Source organism: Chlamydotis macqueenii, chromosome 2, assembly GCF_036417535.1.
Source record: "Chlamydotis macqueenii isolate bChlMac1 chromosome 2, bChlMac1.mat, whole genome shotgun sequence".
NCBI lineage: Eukaryota > Metazoa > Chordata > Aves > Otidiformes > Otididae > Chlamydotis > Chlamydotis macqueenii.
Genome location: NC_141557.1, coordinates 40648471 through 40667392, shown reverse-complemented (window position 1 = coordinate 40667392; position 18922 = coordinate 40648471). Strand labels below are relative to the sequence as shown.

The 18922-nt window shown below is 40.9% G+C and overlaps 1 protein-coding gene across 6 annotated transcripts in view; it reads left to right on the top strand.

Annotated features, from left to right (window-relative positions):
- THRB (thyroid hormone receptor beta) overlaps positions 1–18922 on the top strand; it is a 160859-nt gene that overhangs the window by 131813 nt on the left and 10124 nt on the right. For all 6 annotated transcript variants that reach the window (XM_086742675.1, XM_086742677.1, XM_086742676.1 and 3 more), the window contains 4 exons: positions 7605–7705; positions 11677–11824; positions 13625–13830; positions 17029–17175. In XM_086742675.1, coding sequence (XP_086598801.1) covers positions 7605–7705; positions 11677–11824; positions 13625–13830; positions 17029–17175 — 602 coding nt within the window. The remainder of the gene's footprint in view (positions 1–7604; positions 7706–11676; positions 11825–13624; positions 13831–17028; positions 17176–18922) is intronic.

The following is an 18922-nucleotide window of genomic DNA, read 5'->3' as shown; positions in this document are numbered from 1 at the left end:
GTAGGAGACAGGCAACCAGATACGCTTTATTTTCTATGTGAGGCTGTGAAATCTGATGAGCAGAATAGGGCTCATCATCGTGAGAATGACATGCTGTTCCCAGTTCTGTCCCAGAGAGCTTAAACTGGAATATTTTTCCCCTCTTATAGTGCCCCCAGCCATGGTGAGTTTGCAGCACTGCATGCTAGATGGGCGATGCTCCGAGGGAGCCCGTGCCACCCTGCCCTTGTGCAGAGGCAGAGCAGATAGGCAAGAGTGACCCTGGATGTCCTCACACCGCCCGTTACAGTGAGGAGGAGTACCCAGCGACAGGGCAGAAGTAGTGCAGTCAGGAAAGTACAAAAGAGACATGTACAGAGGTCCAGAAACCTCAGCATCCCCATGTTTGACATGTGCACAGTGTTTTGGCTGTATGGACAACATGGCAAATAGAACTGCAGAGTTAAAACCAAGATGAGAGTTGGCTTACTCTTCCTTTTGCACAGTCATTTCCCGGACGAAATTAACAGAAGATGCCTACAGGTATCTATGAAGTTGGGCTTTAACTTCTGGCTCTCTGGAGGTGGACCAGAAGTAACCAGAGGTTGGCCCCCAAATCAAGGGTTTGCCGGGAGGAATTCTTGAGTTGGGCTGTAGCAGTGCCAGCTCCTCAGCCCTGCGTCTCACCTTTCTTTCCAGATACGTGGTGAGGTTAATGTCATCTTTTTAAGGGCTCTTGGTATGGTGGGAGAATGGGGCTTTGCAAATTTTTCTTGTTGTTATTGTCATTATTATTTCCCTTTATATTTTCTCAAGCAATTTATGTGCAACTGAGAATACATACTGCTAGAGTATGCAACTGAATTAGTCCAAACTGAGTTCTCAGCAGTAGGAAAACATCAGGGGACTTTCTGAATAGCTAAGAAAATACAACATGGAGGTTATGGCAAAATGTCTTCTTATCAGCGCAGGGAGTATGTGTGCATATAATCAGTTTACAAAAACACTGAGCATTTATCATCTTTGGCCTTCGCAGCAGAGTATTTTAACAATTATTTTGGGCTTAAAAATGATTAATTTTGCTCTTGACCACCCATCTGATCAGAAAAATTGCATCTTATTCAGCAAACCATTATGCACTTGGAATTATATGTTTCTTTTTTAATAAAAATACCAGTGGAAAAAGTGTTTTCAGCTCCTTTATTGTAACCTTTCCACAACCAAATGAAGGATGGGAAAAGTGAACTAAGGCATACTTTGCTTTTGCATTCGTAGTAAAACTGATGTACAGTGAGGCTTAGATTTCTAAATAAGTAAGTTACTTGCCGTACTAAGCTATGCTCTTTAAGAACGTGAAGAATTTTTTGACTCTTACAGTACCGCATTTTGTACCTTTAGTTGGTAATGGATGCAAGTATGGTACTGATCAAAGCAGTTTAAGTGGTAACACCATTTCGGCTAAAATGTTTTCAGCACATCTCTGCAAAATGCACTGCTGTTGATAGGGTTTCTGACTCAGCCCAAATAATAGAGTTAATATATAGAAAAGTCATTGAGGGAAAAGAGACTATAAAAAAAATGTTCTAAATTCTATCTTTGCAAAAGCTCTTGCCAAATTTTAGTATTCCATAAATCAAAGAATGTCAACAAAGATCAAAATTGTGGACAAGCAAGCCAGTGAATTAACGAGAAATGTGTGAATCTGTTTAACAACATTCTCGGTGCTTCCAAGCTCGATGGAGAAATAAGCAGTTTTACTCAGTGGGAGTAATTTAAAGAAAGTGGGAAACAAAGATCAGTGTGTCAGCCCAGCCTTTCAGATCAATGTTGATAATAGCACACACGAGAATGGACTGTGCTTTTTCTCACTTGACTCTATGCTTTCTCCGATAAACACTTTATTTAAGCTTTTTCTGCACAAGTGTAGCAAGGATGAGATCTGGATGGTTCTTGTAATTTTTTCTAATTTGCAAAGAGTTACATTGTGACTATGAAAATGGTAGAACAGCAGTATGAATTTTCTTTTCAGTGCTAATACCGTCAAGGATTCTCAAGGTAGTAATTAATTTCATCTTTTTCATTTTCATTCTGCAGTGTTTGGTAAGTGAATACAAGCTTACTGATAAGTCCTAAACTCCTGATTTTAGTGAGTGGTCTCTAGTCATGCAAGCCATACCAGATGGGGAAAAGAAAGATTTCAGGGAATATATTTGATACATGACTCTGCCAGTGTACAATGAAGATCAAAATACTGAATAATGATCTTAAAACACAAGTGTCCTTGTGCAGTAGCAAAAATGGCTTTTTCTGCTTGCAAGGTGTAAGCCTGTGGTGGATCAGCAACAAGGTAATAAGGAACATCTGGTATATAAACATAATTTGTTTGTGTTGATGTCACTCATATGCTTTTTTGGTAGTCGAATACAATTTGGGTCCTAGAAATTTTTTTTAGATGTAGTTTTAATCGCTAAGCCAATATTACATTGCCTGTACAGAGAGCTGGAGATACCAAATCTGTGTGACGATACTTTGACAAAACTGAAATCAGTTCTTTACTTTCTCAAAATATGCTTTTTTCCCTAATGTGTGGCAGATACAGAGGAAAAGAAGCAGTACTGGTTGTCTGAATTTCAATAGCTTTTCTTTGCCTTGTTGCGGGGGCCGGGGAGAGCGCAGGGCAAGAATAGCCACGGAGAGTTTATTTTCTATCTCTGCAATCTGTTGCACTGTGAAGGGTCACATATACTGCTTTAAGGTATCATTCCTGCAAATGGAAATTTGAGAGCGTAGGCATACGGTATTAATGAAACAGAGTACCTCGGAAGGCTGCACAGGCTAGCAGATCTCATTCTGTCCTTACGGCTGCTGGGGCAAACTCATGGCGCATTTTCCTATCAAAGGGAATCGTTCCTTCCCGTACCTCTACAAAGGGTGTCACAAGCTACAGTCAGGTTTTAAAAGATATTGTAAACCACCATCAAGACTTGTTATAATGGATTATACAACATATTCTTTTAGGATAGGGGCAACTGGTCCTGCTGAGTGCTTAGCCTTGCCAAGACAGTAAGATTAGGCGGACTGGCAGGTGGGAGTCTGGGGAGCAAAGGAGTTACTTGAGGCTGCAGGGGAAACACCAGACATGGCGGGTCAAGGTCATTCATTGGTATTCTCTACTCAAAGCAAAGATCCAAGGTGGGTCGTGGGAGGAACAATGCCAAGTCATACTTGGCAGATAAATAACGAGGATCACACGGGATGCGCCAAATGATGGTCTGTGAGGATGCTAGAACACAGCAGAGGCTTGAAAGACAGAGGAACCGTACTGGTTATTATGTCACAGTTCAATGAGATTGGTGTTGGTTTTGAGTGGTTCCTCTTAGCTATTTACTTAGTAGTTTTTGAACAAGAAATACAAGATGAAATATGAACACCAGAAAGAGGAGCCTACCCAATGTTCCCATGAGATTTGTCATCAGACATTCTTCTTTCATAAGGGAGCACCTGGGTTATTCTGTCCAGACAGCATCTGCTTCTTCCACACAGGAGTTATTAAACACATAAGATGCCAAAGTACTTACTGATGTGAGAGACAGGTCCCTATAAGTCTGCCACTCCTCGGTTTTCCCCAAGTGCTTCCAGAAGTGAGAGAAGTCTGTTGCTCTGTTTCTCCATCAAACCATCCAGCACTCAACTCTACTGCCATCCACAGCTTCCCCAGGAATCTCCATTGCACTGTTCATAGCTTCCATGCGAGTACCGAGTTTGGAAAACCACTGTTGAATTTCCTCCTGCTTGTACTGTTTCTGACTCTGAGTACCAGCATAAATGCACTGAGGCTGCTTACCTGCACATCATTCAAACGAAATTGCAATCAGTTTATACAGAGATCACACTGGGAATTTGGAACTACTAGAAATTATTTATAGCAGACATCACAGTTTCTAAGAACTGAATGTAGGTCCCCTTACTTGTCTTGGCATAATGTCTGTTCTTCTGAATTACATTTTTATAAAACACTGCTGAAGGTCCAATTTTCTTACTTTCTGACCCCATTAGCTGTTGGAAAGAGGGTTAAAAAAATACAAAAGTGTGGATATCGCTCTCAGATTTGCAATAGAAAGGAAAAATATACTTATTGCATGCTTTTATTGCCAGTGGGGGGCACGAGTTTTCTATCCATGTTTTCTGTTGAATCAGTAGAAGAGTTCAAAGTATGTGCTTACCTTGTGACATGGGCACAATCCTGGAAGAATGATGAACGTAATATTTAACATTTAAGTCACTTACATAGCTGGCCCTTAAGACTTCCAATACGACAAAATTTGGAATGTAGTTGGACGTAAGGATGCCATTTTAAATTTCTAAGTAGGAATGCCTGTAGGAGATTTGTCTTTTCTGACAGGTTGGAGACTGTTTCCTGTGTTGGATAAAGTCATAAAACTCCAAGGAGATGGACACCGGTGGTCACATGTGCAAGCTACTGTATATATTTAAGGAAGCAGTTTAGACAAGTGCTCTCCTGCTCCTCCAATAGAACAAAGCTGCCATTACATGAGCAGTGCTAACCAGATTATATACTTAATGAAATATCAAGGCATTTAATTCAGAAGTAATTCTTGAGGAAGCAAACCAGGGATACTGAATTTTAGAGGACATAGTCTATGCTACGCTAAGTCTGCGTTTCGTGAATAGCAGAGACCAGCAATAAAAAGAAGCTGTTAATCTTTATGAGAAGTTTAGTGGAAAATGCTGCATCTCTTTGCTGACTCTGCTGCCTCCTGTATCAGCTCCGTGTTGTCTATGTGTTGCATGTGCAGAGGCAGGTGTGAGCAAAAGGGGGGCAGGATGGAGATAATAGCCTCTGCTAATCCCCCACTGGCATAATGTCCATTAGGAGTCAGTGATGTAGATTAGAGTCGAAACCCTGCTGTCTCTCTTCCCTCAAGGTCACAGAACCAGCTCCATGTGTCCACCAGTCTTTATCCAAACGCAGCTTGTTTTTAATGGAGAAATATAACCTGAATGTAAGTCTGATCTTTTGCCGTATTATAGACTGGTACGGTACCTCAGTAAGATCTCTGCTTTTCTCTGCATATCACTCCCCAGCTCCACTTTCAGATGTCAGTAGGAGTATTGGCAGGCCTGAGATGCAGGTACCTGGGCACGGATTCAGAGTGCTCCTGCTTCCCAGTGTTACCTAAGAGATCTATGTCCCTCTATAATTTGAGGTTCTCACGATTATGCTCAAACTAGACATACAGGGTAGATCGCAGAAATACTTCCTGTCTTGTTTACTTTCTCCTAACACACTCATCTCCTTCCAGAAAGTTCAAGTGTTTTAAGCTCAGTTAATTTCAAGTATTTTCTCTCTGATTTGGGCTTTTCTTTCTGGAGCACCTCTAGTGAGTGTAGTCCTAGGAAGGCACTTTGATTTAAGCTGTCTGTTACGGAGCTGACCCTCTGGCATGTTAGTCACAGGAAGATGATAGCCACTCCCCTTGCAGGATCCTCCAACAGCCTTCTGCTGCCCTGAGTCTTGTTGCTGGTTGCCCTCCATGTGACTGTGGCGTGCCGAGTCCCCAGGCTGTACCGAGCCATATTGGTGTGAGGGCTGCAGAAAGACAGCAAGCTTGGAGTCTAGTCTAACATGTGATACTACAGATGAGTTCAGCAAGCCAGTGGAAGGGATAATGTTACAGGCAGCCACTTCCAAAGAACTCTTCCCACATTGCACTCATCAATTGCGCTCAGTCAGTTGGCAGGTGATGCAAAACTCGGAGGAGTGGCTTGTGCGCCAGGTGGGTGTGGTGCCATTCAGAGCGACCTAGGCAGGCTGGAGACATGGAATGAGAGGAATCTGTGGAAGTTCATCAAAGGCAAATGCCAAATTCTGCACTGCGGGAAGAATAATAAATGCAGCAGTACAGACCAACTGCCGACAGGCTCGAAAGTGCTTTACATTGAAATACGTGGGGGTTCCTGGTGGGCAGCAAGTTGAACATCAGCCAGGACTGTGTCCTTGAGGCAAGGAAGCTCAACAGCATCCTGGTCTGCATTAGGAAGGTCATCAGCAGCAGGAGAATGAAGGTGGTCCTTCCCCTCTGCTCAGCTCTGGTGAAACATATCTGCAGTGTTGGGTCCAGTTCTGGGCTCCCCAGTACAAGGAAGAAATGGACACACTGGAGCAAGTCCAGCAAAGGGCCACAAAGATATTGAAGGGGCTAGAGCGTCTGTTCTATGAGGAGAGACAGAGAGGTGGGACTGTTCAGCCTGGGGCTGAGAGGGCTCAAAAGAGGGTTTTACCAATGTGTATAAATATCTGATCTCCCATCAGGTAGAAGACAGAGTCAGACTCTTCTCAGTAGTGCCCAGTAACAGGACAGGAGGCAGTGGGCACAAATCGAAACACAGGGACTAAAGTAATATTTTCTTTTCACTATGAGGGTGACTGAGCACTGGCACAGGTTGTGGAGTCTCCATCCTTGGAGATAGTCAAAAGCTGTTTGGATGTGGTCCTGGGCAACTGGCTGTAGGTGGCCCTGCTTGAGCACAGGAATTGGAGCAGATGACCTCCAGAGGTGCCTTCCAACCTCAACCATTGGGATTCAATGAAATATGGACTACACTTTAATAATCTTACATGGTTACACAAGTAGCTGCACTTTTGTCTCTTCCTCAAAGTGAGTCTGAGATCTCTGTGTTACATCTTTACAGAGAGATTTTTCAGAAGGCAAAGGTATGTACCATAACTCCATTACTTATGAGTCATGGGAGCACTTATTTTGAAAGGTTTTTATTCTACCCTGTTTCAAAGTTCTCTTTAGGTTAGAATTACTTTTTGGTTGGTATCAGAATTGGTTTGATTTTTTGCTCAAATTGAAAATATGTTTATGTTATCAAAACAAAAATCATTGTGGGAAAAGAACCAAGCATTGCCAATGTTTTCCATAGCAGTAATATTTGATTTCACTTGTTGTCTGTCTGGTAAACCACTTCAGAAGAGAAAATGTCATTCTAACACATGCACATACACACAAACATATTTGAATGCCCATGTATTTTGGCCTAAATTCAAACTGTATTAAATCTTCCTGCAGAACACACCCACGTAAGGTATGATCAATACAGCTTGGGCTATCTGTTGCTGGTAGTTCTCTATCCACACCTGCAGAGCTGTTCTGGGACAAACGATCTCTCAGTAAATGTTTCTTACGACCAAGTCCCTGAGTCACCCTGCAACCTGGGATCTCATCTTTGGTATACAAGTTTATTGGGTTTTTTGTGAAAGAGAATAGAGGAATATATCCTGCAGTTATTTTCTTGTTCACATCAAAGTCTATGAGGTAAAAATAAACACATTTATTTTTCTGAGGTAGTATTTCACTCAGGAGAGAGCAATCATGTTCCATCTTCTCCCTCTTGATGAGTAGATGCTGAAACAGTGTGATAAGTAGAAGATATAGACTATGTTTAAGTGAGTCTGTAACATTATTAGTATGAGCTTTTTATTCAGGAAATTCAGTGAGTTCAGATAGATAAGTGGATCTTAATGTAGTACTTTTATATCAAATGTATCATATAATTTTATGTTGAGTTTACATGCCACGTCCTCTTTTTCTTTACAGGGTATATACCCAGTTATTTAGACAAGGATGAGCTATGTGTAGTATGTGGGGACAAAGCCACCGGATATCATTATCGCTGCATCACTTGCGAAGGTTGCAAGGTAAATGCCACAGTGGGAAAGTGGGAATCAGAAATAGCTCTCCAGCTCCTCCATTATACAGACTTCCTGAACTGTGCTGTCAAATAAAACAAAGACAGATTAGAAGCGAATAAGAACATCCAGTACTGATGATAAGCCATATCTGGCTATGCCCTGCTCTTAATATGCATAAGGAATATAGTTGGTTTTTGCAGTGTTTGCTTCTGAAAAGAAAACAATAAATTTAGATTTTTGTTGTTGCTGTTTAGCTGTTAGCTTTTACATTTCCATTTTTTAGTGTTTCCGTGGCTGTGTTCTCAGCCAGTGTACATCAGCATACTCCCAGCAACTCCAGTGAAGTTGTTTATGCAATAGCTGAGATTCTGCCTATGGCAATGAAGAGTCTGTAGCGATTAACTGTGTTCCAGTGCCTGTCATCGTCACTGCAAAGAAGGAAAAATCAAAATCCCTTCCACATGCTCATACAACAGTAACATCCATCACTTTGGGAAGCATTGACACCCAGTTAAACCAGTTTAAAAAAAAAAATTGACTTCTTTAACTTAAGCATATTGAAATGTGCTTTCAGCCCTAAATTGCATCTCCAAAGCTACACGCAAAATTAAAAAAAAAAGAGATTGCTTTGGGCAAGTAAAAAAAAAATAATAATAATTGAGTAACACAATCAGGCACATCTTACAGGATTTCACTGCCATAAATTTGCTTGAATTGCTTGAGACCCTGGTCTCAAGTTATTCTTTCCTGCAGAAAATAAAAAAATTATTCTGTTTTTCTAAACAAATAGGACCACACATGTCATGGAGCAGTGTCATGGGACTAAGCCACAGAAGTTGTATTCTGTTCATCCCCAAAGTCTGAAATAACTTGGATCTGAGATTTTGGGTTTGGATTGGCTTTAGAGCTCCACATGACAATAACTCTTGTGTTGAAGTAGTTCCTTCAGTTGTACAGCATTACCCTAAGTTACATTGGTGAAATGCAGGAAAACCTAAATATCCTGTGAATAGCAGGTTTGTGGTAATATTTGTAATGTTTTTTTACACATACATACATAACATGTATGAAGAAACACTTATATCTGAAAAAAACTAATTGAACAAATTATTCTTACACATTTGCGTCCCATATACCAGATGATAACAATACATAAAATATATGAATATGACTTCATTTGGATATAATGAGAAGAGTGACACTGTGGCATTATGAAATATCTCTTGCTCCCAGCTGAACAGCTACATCTCTTGCCAGCTTTCCTACTAAGGTTTTTGCTACTCCAACTGAAGTATTTCTTTTTATGCCTACCAGCTATTTTAAAGATGTAGCATACAGAATCTACTTTTATTTTCAGGTACAGTTCTTCTCTCTGATGTACAATTTGAAGTAATGCTTATGTGCACAAGGAACTGAGCTAACAATTTGTGAAGAGTAGTTAATTTCTTTCTCCTCCTTATAGTTGGCTTACAAACAGGCTGTTTTGTTTTGTTGTTCTTCTTGCGAATGTATTTGTTTTACAAGATGGGGTTTTTTGTGTGGACAGTTTCAGCCCATGCCTTGGAGCATCTGTGTACGCATTTCAAGTTGTATGATTTATCAGCAAAGTTACATGTAATCAGTTCTCAATGAATTTGACGTTTACTAGTTGTTTCCACTCAAAATCACTTTAATTTTGTAACAACATGAATCAGGGCTGACAGCCAAAAACTTGCTTTGGCAAGTGCTTTCATGAACAAAGCATACTCATGCATGATTTCTGAAGAGTAAATTGTAAGGAATTTAAACACAAATAAACCAACAATGAGCTCTGATGTCACTGAAATGTTTGTCTGGACTGTACCCATTGCATCTATTGCTATATAGGTGCATAGTAAAAGAATTTAGGAAAAAAGTAGTTGCCTTACAATAAAATGTGCTTTCTTTTATTGATGAAAATAACACTTGTGTGGTGAAGTGTTTGGACAAATAGAGACAGCAGCATCCTTATCAGAGTGTATCTAGAGATGATCAAAGAGGTTTTTCACAAACAGTTTCTGAGAAATGCAAAGAAATGGGAAGATGAAATGTACTGATCCCAACACGGATGGTAAAGAGCCTTGCCACTGTAAAGCTAGAGCTACATTAAGTCCCATGCGATATTTGGAAAACAGAAGTCCAGTACTGCTTTCTGGGATTCGTCAGAGATGTTTCCATCTTTTGCTGTAACTAGAGATTACCCTGTGTCCCTGCATGTCCGGAGCCATCTTTGATCTTTACGAAGGAGAGGGGCAGGTTGTGTCTCTAGGAGTTTGTCACAAGGTTGAGAGTGGACCCAAATCCAGTTGTTGGATAGATGAGAATTTGAGACATGATCCAGACCTCACAGAAGGACACCTTACCTTTGATTTACTGGATTTTGGCTCAAGACAACAGGTCTCAGTCTTGCAAAGGCTCACACACATGCTTTATGCAACTCAGTTCAGTTGAGATTTCAGGCTTTTTCATTATTAAGGAAGAAAGAGTTATACTCTTAGCTCAAGCTGAATCTTGTAAGATAAAACTCTAATGAGGACAAGACTTTATTGTCTTCACAGAAGTTAGGAGCTGAAGCTCAAATACAGACGTATCCGTACATCTTAATTCAACATTCTCTGTTAAAAGAAATTACACACTGCTATAAGATTTTACTGGGTGTTATTTAACATAATTAAAAACAGACCTTTCACCTAGTGAAGTGAAGAGACTATTCATTAGATCAAATCCCAGCTGAAGAGACTATTCATTAGGTAAAATCCCATCTCAGTTGAGTTTTGCTATTGTTTTCACTGAAACCAAAGCCATTCATGGTGGCCTCAGTCAAACAGGACCAGGGTGTCAGTGTGGTCTCTATGTCAAGGTGGTCCCAAGCTCCATTGCTGAATGTAGACACTCAATAGTAAAACCTGAAATTAAAAGGAAATCTAAATTTTTTCCCTGATAGCCTATCTTGTTGGTAATACTGTGGTCTTCGGAAGTTTGTCCCGCTCTTGTGGAAGTCAGTGACAAAAGTTATGTTGAAATTAGTACTAGGATTAGGTTCGTAAGGTTCAGAGATAAGTTGTGTCTGATTTCTTTACCTAAGACCAGCATCTGTGGGGTATATAAATCAGTCAGTTCAGTGCAGCTGCATTACTCTGCATGAGCTTAGGATCTTACCTCATATCCATGTTGCGACAGGTGATATAGATATATGTTATGATAGAAAGATAGATAGATATACTAGATAGATAGATACAGTAGATTTATCTAGAGAGAGATATGTATTTTGGTGATGTTTGTTTTGAATACAGAGGTCTGTGGTAAACACGAATTCATTTCTCTTCTTAGAAATACAGATAATTTTGAAATTAGGAATCCATTATTTAGAACCAAACTCAAAGACTGGGTAAATTGTGTTTGCAGAATTCTTAGTCTTGCCCAGATTTGGTTGATTGGTTGGTTATTTAACTTTGATGGAAAGAAGGGATTGGTACTGTTTATTCTTAATCCTTTTGTAACACATACTCACCACCATTCTTACTGTTTGCAGAAGCTAGACTTTAATTAAAAGCATGTATGTGCCTCTTAACATCCCTCAAAATGATCACGTAATTTAGAAAGGGGCTCAAAATAAATTCTGTAGTTCAAATACAAAAAAATGTAACACACACAAACGTAAGACTTCAAGAAGGCGTGTAGACAGTATTTGTCCCTCAAGACAGCATTCCTTATGCCTTTACTTATGTAAGATGTCTATAATTTTTAATTTTTAGGGAGGAACTGTTTCATGAAACTCAAAGAAAAAAAAAAAGCCATACACTATAAAACTGGTTTGTTCTTTTCCTCTTTGAGAGTTTCATGAAATGAGTATGTTGTCCTGCATAATAAGATACATTCCTACCAAACTAAAGTGTCTCCCAATCTGAAAAAATTGCGCAATGCTAATGCTTTCCAATGCATTTATTTATTGCACTTAGGGTTTTTTTAGAAGAACCATTCAGAAAAACCTCCATCCAACCTATTCCTGTAAATATGAAGGAAAATGTGTGATAGACAAAGTAACAAGAAACCAGTGCCAGGAATGCCGCTTCAAAAAATGTATCTTTGTTGGCATGGCAACAGATTGTAAGTATATTTTTCTGGTTTTCTTTCTTTTCTCTCTCTTTTTTTTTAATGTGTGCTTGCTTAAAGTATGTTGATTGGTGAAAATTGTTAAAGTAGAGCAGAACTGCCAGCACTTTTTTGTTTTTAATAATTTGTAGCAAGGAGTTACGCTCGTTGCATCAAACCACTTCCATAGAGCTGTAATTTTTTGTTTATCCTTCACCAGACTGCACCTTCTCCTGGCCTTACCAAGCTGAGTAACAGTAGGAATGTTCGCTCTTTGGAGGAGAGGAGGGAGAAATGCATCTGGATGGACACTTTGCTTGAGAAAAAAACATCTTGTTTAGAAAATTCTGGAGGATGTGAAATTGAATGTCGTTGTATGAGTCATCCTGCAGTTGTTTGTTTTATTTTTAGCCCTGAAGAAGTTATCTACTGCAAAGAATTCGACTCTCATTCTAAAGAACTAGAACATATGGCTGTAAGATTAACCCTTAGGGGTCTTCTTTTCCTGCCATTGCACAGGGATTTATACCAATAACTTCAATTAGTGCAAATGGGAGGAAGCCACATAAATCCCCCTGTGCATTAATGTTAATGGTTGTTGCCAGCATAATCCTCTGCAGAAGAACTGACAGGAAAACAGGCCAAATAAACAACAAAAAAGTATTCTAACTTAGTATTTTTAATTGGTAATGTAACGTATAACAGCATCTTCTGACTAGAGGGCAATAGAAGAACTGACACAATCTCATTCTAGCCAAGTGGACCTTCAGGAGGCTCGATAACTCTGGGTCACTGGTGTGCACCCAGCCCAGTCTGAGGCAGCAGGCAGTGATCAGCATCAGCCCAGTGTGAGGTGTACAAAGGGAGAAGTTTCTCTGAGTCTGGTTCTGACCAGCAAGTGTCAATTCCATAAAGCCAGTGTGGCCTTTGTGCGCTGCACCTGCGTATGCGCCAAAGGAGCTGTCACTGAGCACAGCAGACAAGCCAGCTGTCCCCCAGCTCAAGAAGGGTTTCTCCCACCTTTGAGTTAACATGTGGGGCCAGAAGCATGAAAGCAGGGCTTTCGTTGCTCCTGCCTGCCTGCCACCAGTTGTGGATCAGAATGGTCCTCCTTCACGAAAGTGGGCCGGTCTGTTTAAATGGCTTGTTCACCTTTGAATGGAAAACGGCACAAAACCTTCTGTGCTGGTCAGAGATGTGCAGCCCTGGTGCCTCTGTGTCTGTCAGCACTGGAAGTAGCGGGGCTCTAGGGAAAAGCCATGGAACAGCACCATTTGTAGGGCTCATGGAAAGAGCCAAAGACAAATTGTTTCTAATCGTGTGATGCTACAGGTAGTTGAGCCTCCTGTGAATAAGTACTCCCACTTTCTTAAATCCATGTTGCCTTCTGCTGGCTTGCAAGAACACATTCTACACAATTCAGAGCAGTGAGCGTGCTGACAGTACTTTAAAGAAAACAAAAGTGGATCTTTCCCAACATGGATAACTCCAAGCCCGTTATAGGAGCACTTTGTCTGCATCCTTACAAAGTTTTTACATATTAATTGTATTGGTGGAATGAGCCCCTGAAGGCTGTGGTTGTATACATCACATTATCAGCAGGGTAAGTTGTTATTTGCAACCCAGGCTTCTGAGAAAATAAAGTTTGGAGAGAGGAATAAGAGAACTATGTCAGCTGTGGGTCTTACCAATGTACTTCTTTACTGATTAGTTAAGGTGTTTGTAATCAATTAGTAACTCAGGCATAGAAAAGACTGAAGTTCAGTCAACCTTAAAGAGCTTGCTGCCATTTTTGTGTGTTTTTTCCCCTGCTAGTGGTGTTGGATGACAGCAAGCGGTTGGCAAAAAGGAAGCTGATAGAAGAAAATCGAGAGAAGAGACGTCGGGAAGAGCTACAGAAAACAATTGGGCACAAACCAGAGCCAACAGATGAGGAATGGGAGCTCATCAAAATTGTTACTGAAGCGCATGTGGCCACCAATGCACAGGGAAGCCACTGGAAGCAGAAAAGAAAATTTCTGGTAAGGACTGTAGAGTTCTACACTGCTCTTGTAGTCAATTTCCTTCCTTTCTCCTGCAGTCCCTTCCCCACATTGCAACTCCACAGAGGATTTATCTGTCAGTGTATTGACATATATGAAAAATGAATTATTTTAATAATTACTACTTTCTTATTCTTATCTGAAGCTCAGTGTTTCATCAGACCATGTATTTCGAAAGAGAAATAGCATGTTGCTGAGTTGAGGCTTACCCAGCTGGATAGTTATAATGTGCTATATTCAGAAAAAGTAGAAAAATTGTTTCACTCCTGCTTAACAGCAGTAGCAGTCTATAATGCATACCATATATTTTTTTATATATTGTATCTAGGGATAGTTGTCTTCATTAGAGACTAACATACAACATATAGTAAGCGTTAAAAACAGCAAGTTTCAAGTAAAGTTGATGGTTTTTATTAGTAACTCGTGCCTTTTGGTTCCTTGTTGCGAAGTGAACACATTAATTAAAATGAATTTGGCACAGAAAAATTAATTTCAATGAAAGCAGGATGATACATGCACTATAGTATTGGGATTGCAGACTACAAGACGACTTTAAGGTTTCAGCCTACGACTACGGATCAGAAAATAAATGGTGATTTGAGATGCTCAGCCTTAGAAAAGGATTTATTTTATTTTTTTCTAAATTGATTTTTTAAGGAAATAAGTGCAGAATGCAAAGTACTTACATAGCACAAAGAGTGATTATAGGCTGCACATCAGGAATTCACAGGAGTCTATCAGTCTGTGTATACCAAATCAGGTAGAGAATGTTCATTTTTTTGCAAGCCTAGGTTCCTGCTGCCTAATTCACCATGGGAATCTCTACTCGCTGTTAAATTGGTAAGGGAAATTATATATTCAAACCAGCTGATCCCTTTTACAATGTTTTGTTAATTCCAGTGGCACTGTCTGAATTTCTATACAAATGGCTGCACGTTCGTAGTAGCCTGCAGTCAGGAAACCACAGCCAGTGATCGCTGCAAGAAGCAGCACAGCACTTTCCAGTCGTGCTGCACGACAAGGTTTGCTGCGTTGATTTTAGAAGACCAAGAAGCAGCTGTAATAGTGCATTTGGTTACTTAGGCAGGAGTGCTGTTCTTTCAGTATCTCCTAGTTTGGGATAGAGCATGGGGAACTTGAGGTTTGGGCTGGGAATGAGGACGTGGGTACAAAGCTGGTAGGGACTGGGCTGCGTAAAATGTGGTCATTGAGGGACTAGAGACAATCACAGCGGAGGGGGAGCCTCCAGCAAAGGGTGCTCAGAGGCAGGGCATGAGGTGATGTAACGACAGGGAGAGGGGACGGATGGGGAGAGGCAGGGGTAGCAACTGTAATGGGCATTTCAGAAACCAGCTGTGACTTCCACAGCTGGTTCCTAGGCCAGACCAAACTGCTGTTGGTGCAGCCCCTCCTGCAGAGCCTCCTAGTTCTTTGCAGTGCTCACGTGCTGAAGCCCAGTGGTTTCAAAGCAAGTATGGGAAGCTCACTGACACCTTGCAGTGAACATAGAAGAGAAAGTCCGGAATGGCCTGCCAACCCCAGGCAGAGGGCTTTGAAGGCCCCTGCCAGAAGCTGTTGAAGAGCAAGAGGAGCTGACTGCACACCCCAGGAGCTGTGGGTCAGTCCTTAGGCAGCTGAGGCTGGTTCTTCAACAGCAGGAGCTTCTTTGAGGTCTGGACCTCTTTTCCTGTTGAGGTGAGTTAGGTGGCAGGGGTTCTCCAGTTGCATGCCCTTCTGGAGTGTGTTAGCTTTAGCTAGCAATTCTGTCTTCTTTTGCCTTTCCCAAGAAAATGCTGTGTTCTTTCTTTTCCTCCTTAACAATGATATGCGTGGTTTTAAGCATTTGGTCTTCTTGCTTGGAAGTGATGAAGCTTGTTTATCATGAGCACACAGACAATGTGGTTTAGTTTCCCATGATTCAGAAAGGGAGGGATCCTAGAACTGGGATTATTTGAGTTTTTTAGTAGGAACCATCAGATAATTGAGCCCAGTCCTCTTCATTGTTCTTTTACAATTGGTGCTTGCTTTATTAACGCATTGCTGAGTTTTTTTTCTTGAAAGAGGTTGGATTTTAATTCAGATTGGTGACAGAGCTGTGGAAGGGTCTTTTATGATGTCTTGCTTTAAGAAACACAGGTTTTTATTGTGGACAGGACTTTCAGCACCTCTCCTGTTGAAGTGTCCTTATATAAATGTCATGAAGTCCATCAGTTTTAAAGGCCTTCTCTGGGTTTTAGCTGGTTTTTGACTCTCTAATGTGAACAAAAAGGAACCTCTGTATGGTGATTGGCAGGTGTTTTACAACCACAAAGCCACACTTAGCAAACAGAACAGCTTTGATATGCCTGTTTTTAAAATACATGGTAACATTGACAAGCTGTCATAAGATGAGGTGAACAAGTTCAAGTGCAGTTGGAATAAAAAAAAAAAACACTTATCACAGATTCTGCTGGATACTGTTTCATTGTATATCCCATGATATATTGAAATCTTCAGAATAGGACTTTTTTTTTCTCTTTTGGAGAAGCCATGGGCTGAAGTCATGCAGAAGGTGAATTTCAATGAAAATTCTACCCAGATGAGTTCAAATTCTAGTCACTTTATCCAGACTACCTTTGCATTGGCCCATTCTTAGTCATCAGTTGTTTTAGCCTAGTGTTGCAAACAGGCCTGGGCAGTTGCCTGGAGCTCTGTGATACCAGGCAATCTGTTTTGGAGAGGATTTCAGAACTTCGAGTAGGTGAAAGAGCCGAGTTCTGCAAAGCTCTCAGCGTCTTTGGGGTAACAAGTCATCTTGGCTCCCATCGCTTTTAGAGAAGCTTGAGAGTTCTCAGCATCTGTGAGAAACAAGAACATGCCTGTATTTTTAAGCAAAAAAAAAAAATGTGTAAGCTATTCAGATGCAGGCACAAGGAAGAAACTGCATGTGCACAAAAATGCAGCTGCCCACACAGGATGGGTAGCAGCATGCCAGTCACCCATTTCTCTGTGCAGTCACCTCTTTCACCTTACAAATAAACTCACATTTTGTGGCATAATGGGCATTACTTATAAAGTGAATCGTGTTATTTTTTGTTTTAGCATATCTTCCATTGCCAAGCAGGACTTTTTTAAAGAGTATAAAATACTTCCTCTAAGATAGATTGTTCCTTTAAACATCTTTGTTTATATCCTTAGCCAGAAGATATTGGGCAGGCACCAATAGTTAATGCCCCAGAAGGTGGGAAAGTGGATTTAGAAGCCTTCAGCCAGTTTACAAAAATTATCACACCAGCGATTACAAGAGTGGTGGATTTTGCCAAAAAGTTGCCTATGTTTTGTGAGGTAAGAAAACTTCCTTGCACTCCTCATTTATATGCCTGTTGTTAAAAACTATTCAAAATACTCCTGGTGTGGAACTAAAAAGTTCACTATGTTTTAAATCAGAAAAAAAGAGATTCAAAATAGATGGGACTAGAATAATCTAGATTTTTATGAGGTTGGTTTTTTTTTCCTGTGATTACTGACATCCTGATTTTGTTCATCTAGAAGTCATCATGATTCATTAGGGACTCGAATGTGTCTTCAGAGGCGACCTTGAACAAAGCAAATGAGCAAAAAGTCTAGAACCACCTTTGATCCATTTAATCAGATCTTCCAGCACACAGTTCCCTCTGTGCTTTCTGGCTCCTTGGCAGGTGTAGTACTGGGGAGTTGAATCTATGCAGTAACAAATTCTTCAAATTCAGGAGAGCATCCCTATCCAGGAATGGCACTTGCCTCATTGTATTCCCTAAGCATGCTTTCCCTGAATTTGGAGGTTGTGCATAAAAGAGTCTGTAAAAGGAAGGGATTGTCATTCCAGGTAGATACTCACAAGCGAAATACACAGTAAATAGACTCAAATAGACTTGGTTGCATATTAGGAATACAGAGGCCCTAAGCTCATCTCTTTTATACCGAGGTATCATTTTTGTTGAAGGACCAGATGCAATGGCTGATGATATTTTTTTCCTAACTTAAAAAATGTTACCAGAACTGCAGCCTGAAATAATACTGCAGTCGTAATAATCTTAATAATTTTAAGTCTTGCGAGGCAGACTCCACAACCAGGGGAGTTTTAGCGTGGAAATAACCTCAGGCCAGCCATGGAAGAATGCCTACCTGCTCGCCCACGCTGCAGAGCAACACTTGACTCTGCTGGTGAAATGCCAAGTGTATGACATTCAAAATGGGAGTGACCATGGTCAATAAGTCCGTCAGGCTCTGTGACTCGGGAACAGTGTTTCCTCCTAATAACTAAGCATCAGTCAGGAAGGAAGTTTAAGGCAGCCATAGAATTTTACTCTTCTGTGGTTGGCAGCTTTTCTTTAAGGTCAGTTAAGGAAAGCTATTTATGTCCTCTGGCACCTACAGAACAAGAAGAGGTAAATATCAATAGTTGGCATAGTGTAAATAGCTCTCCCTGGCTAACCTCAGCATTGGCTCTATCAGCCAAGAAGGCATAAAATAGTGGCCAAGAATGAACATTTTAAAAGACAAGGAACATATCCGTAGCTCAAGAGGCCCCTGCAGCATTCAGTATCTGAGGGAGTCTGTCTTCTCTGATTTGGCATTTGTTGGTGGGAAGTTGCAGTGACATATCGAAGTAGTCTTTTTAATTTTAGAAAGCTTTGCCAGTCACACAGAGATTGCAGTGCCCATCTGACATCTCCTACTCCTCCTGGCTACCTGGGGCCCACTTATGTCAGAGCTGAGCAGGAAACATGGATGAGGAAGTCAAGGCATTGTTGGGCATGACCTCTGTAGGTTACACAGCTCAGCTAGGACAAGCTTTGTTTATCGCTGAGCCACTGTGTAAGCCTGACACCCATATACAGCAAGCTCTGATGGCAGAGTGAGGGGCAACTCCTCATGAACACAAAGGAATAGGATGGCTGTCCTCCATGTTGTCAGGTCGCTCCTGCTGTTGCATAAAGAGAATGACAAATGTTTGCTTCTTTTTGAAGGGGCACCGTCCTGTGTGGCCTGTGGACTTGTTTATGAGAAAAAACCCTCCTTTCTCCCATAGGACCTGCAGAGCATTTGAACA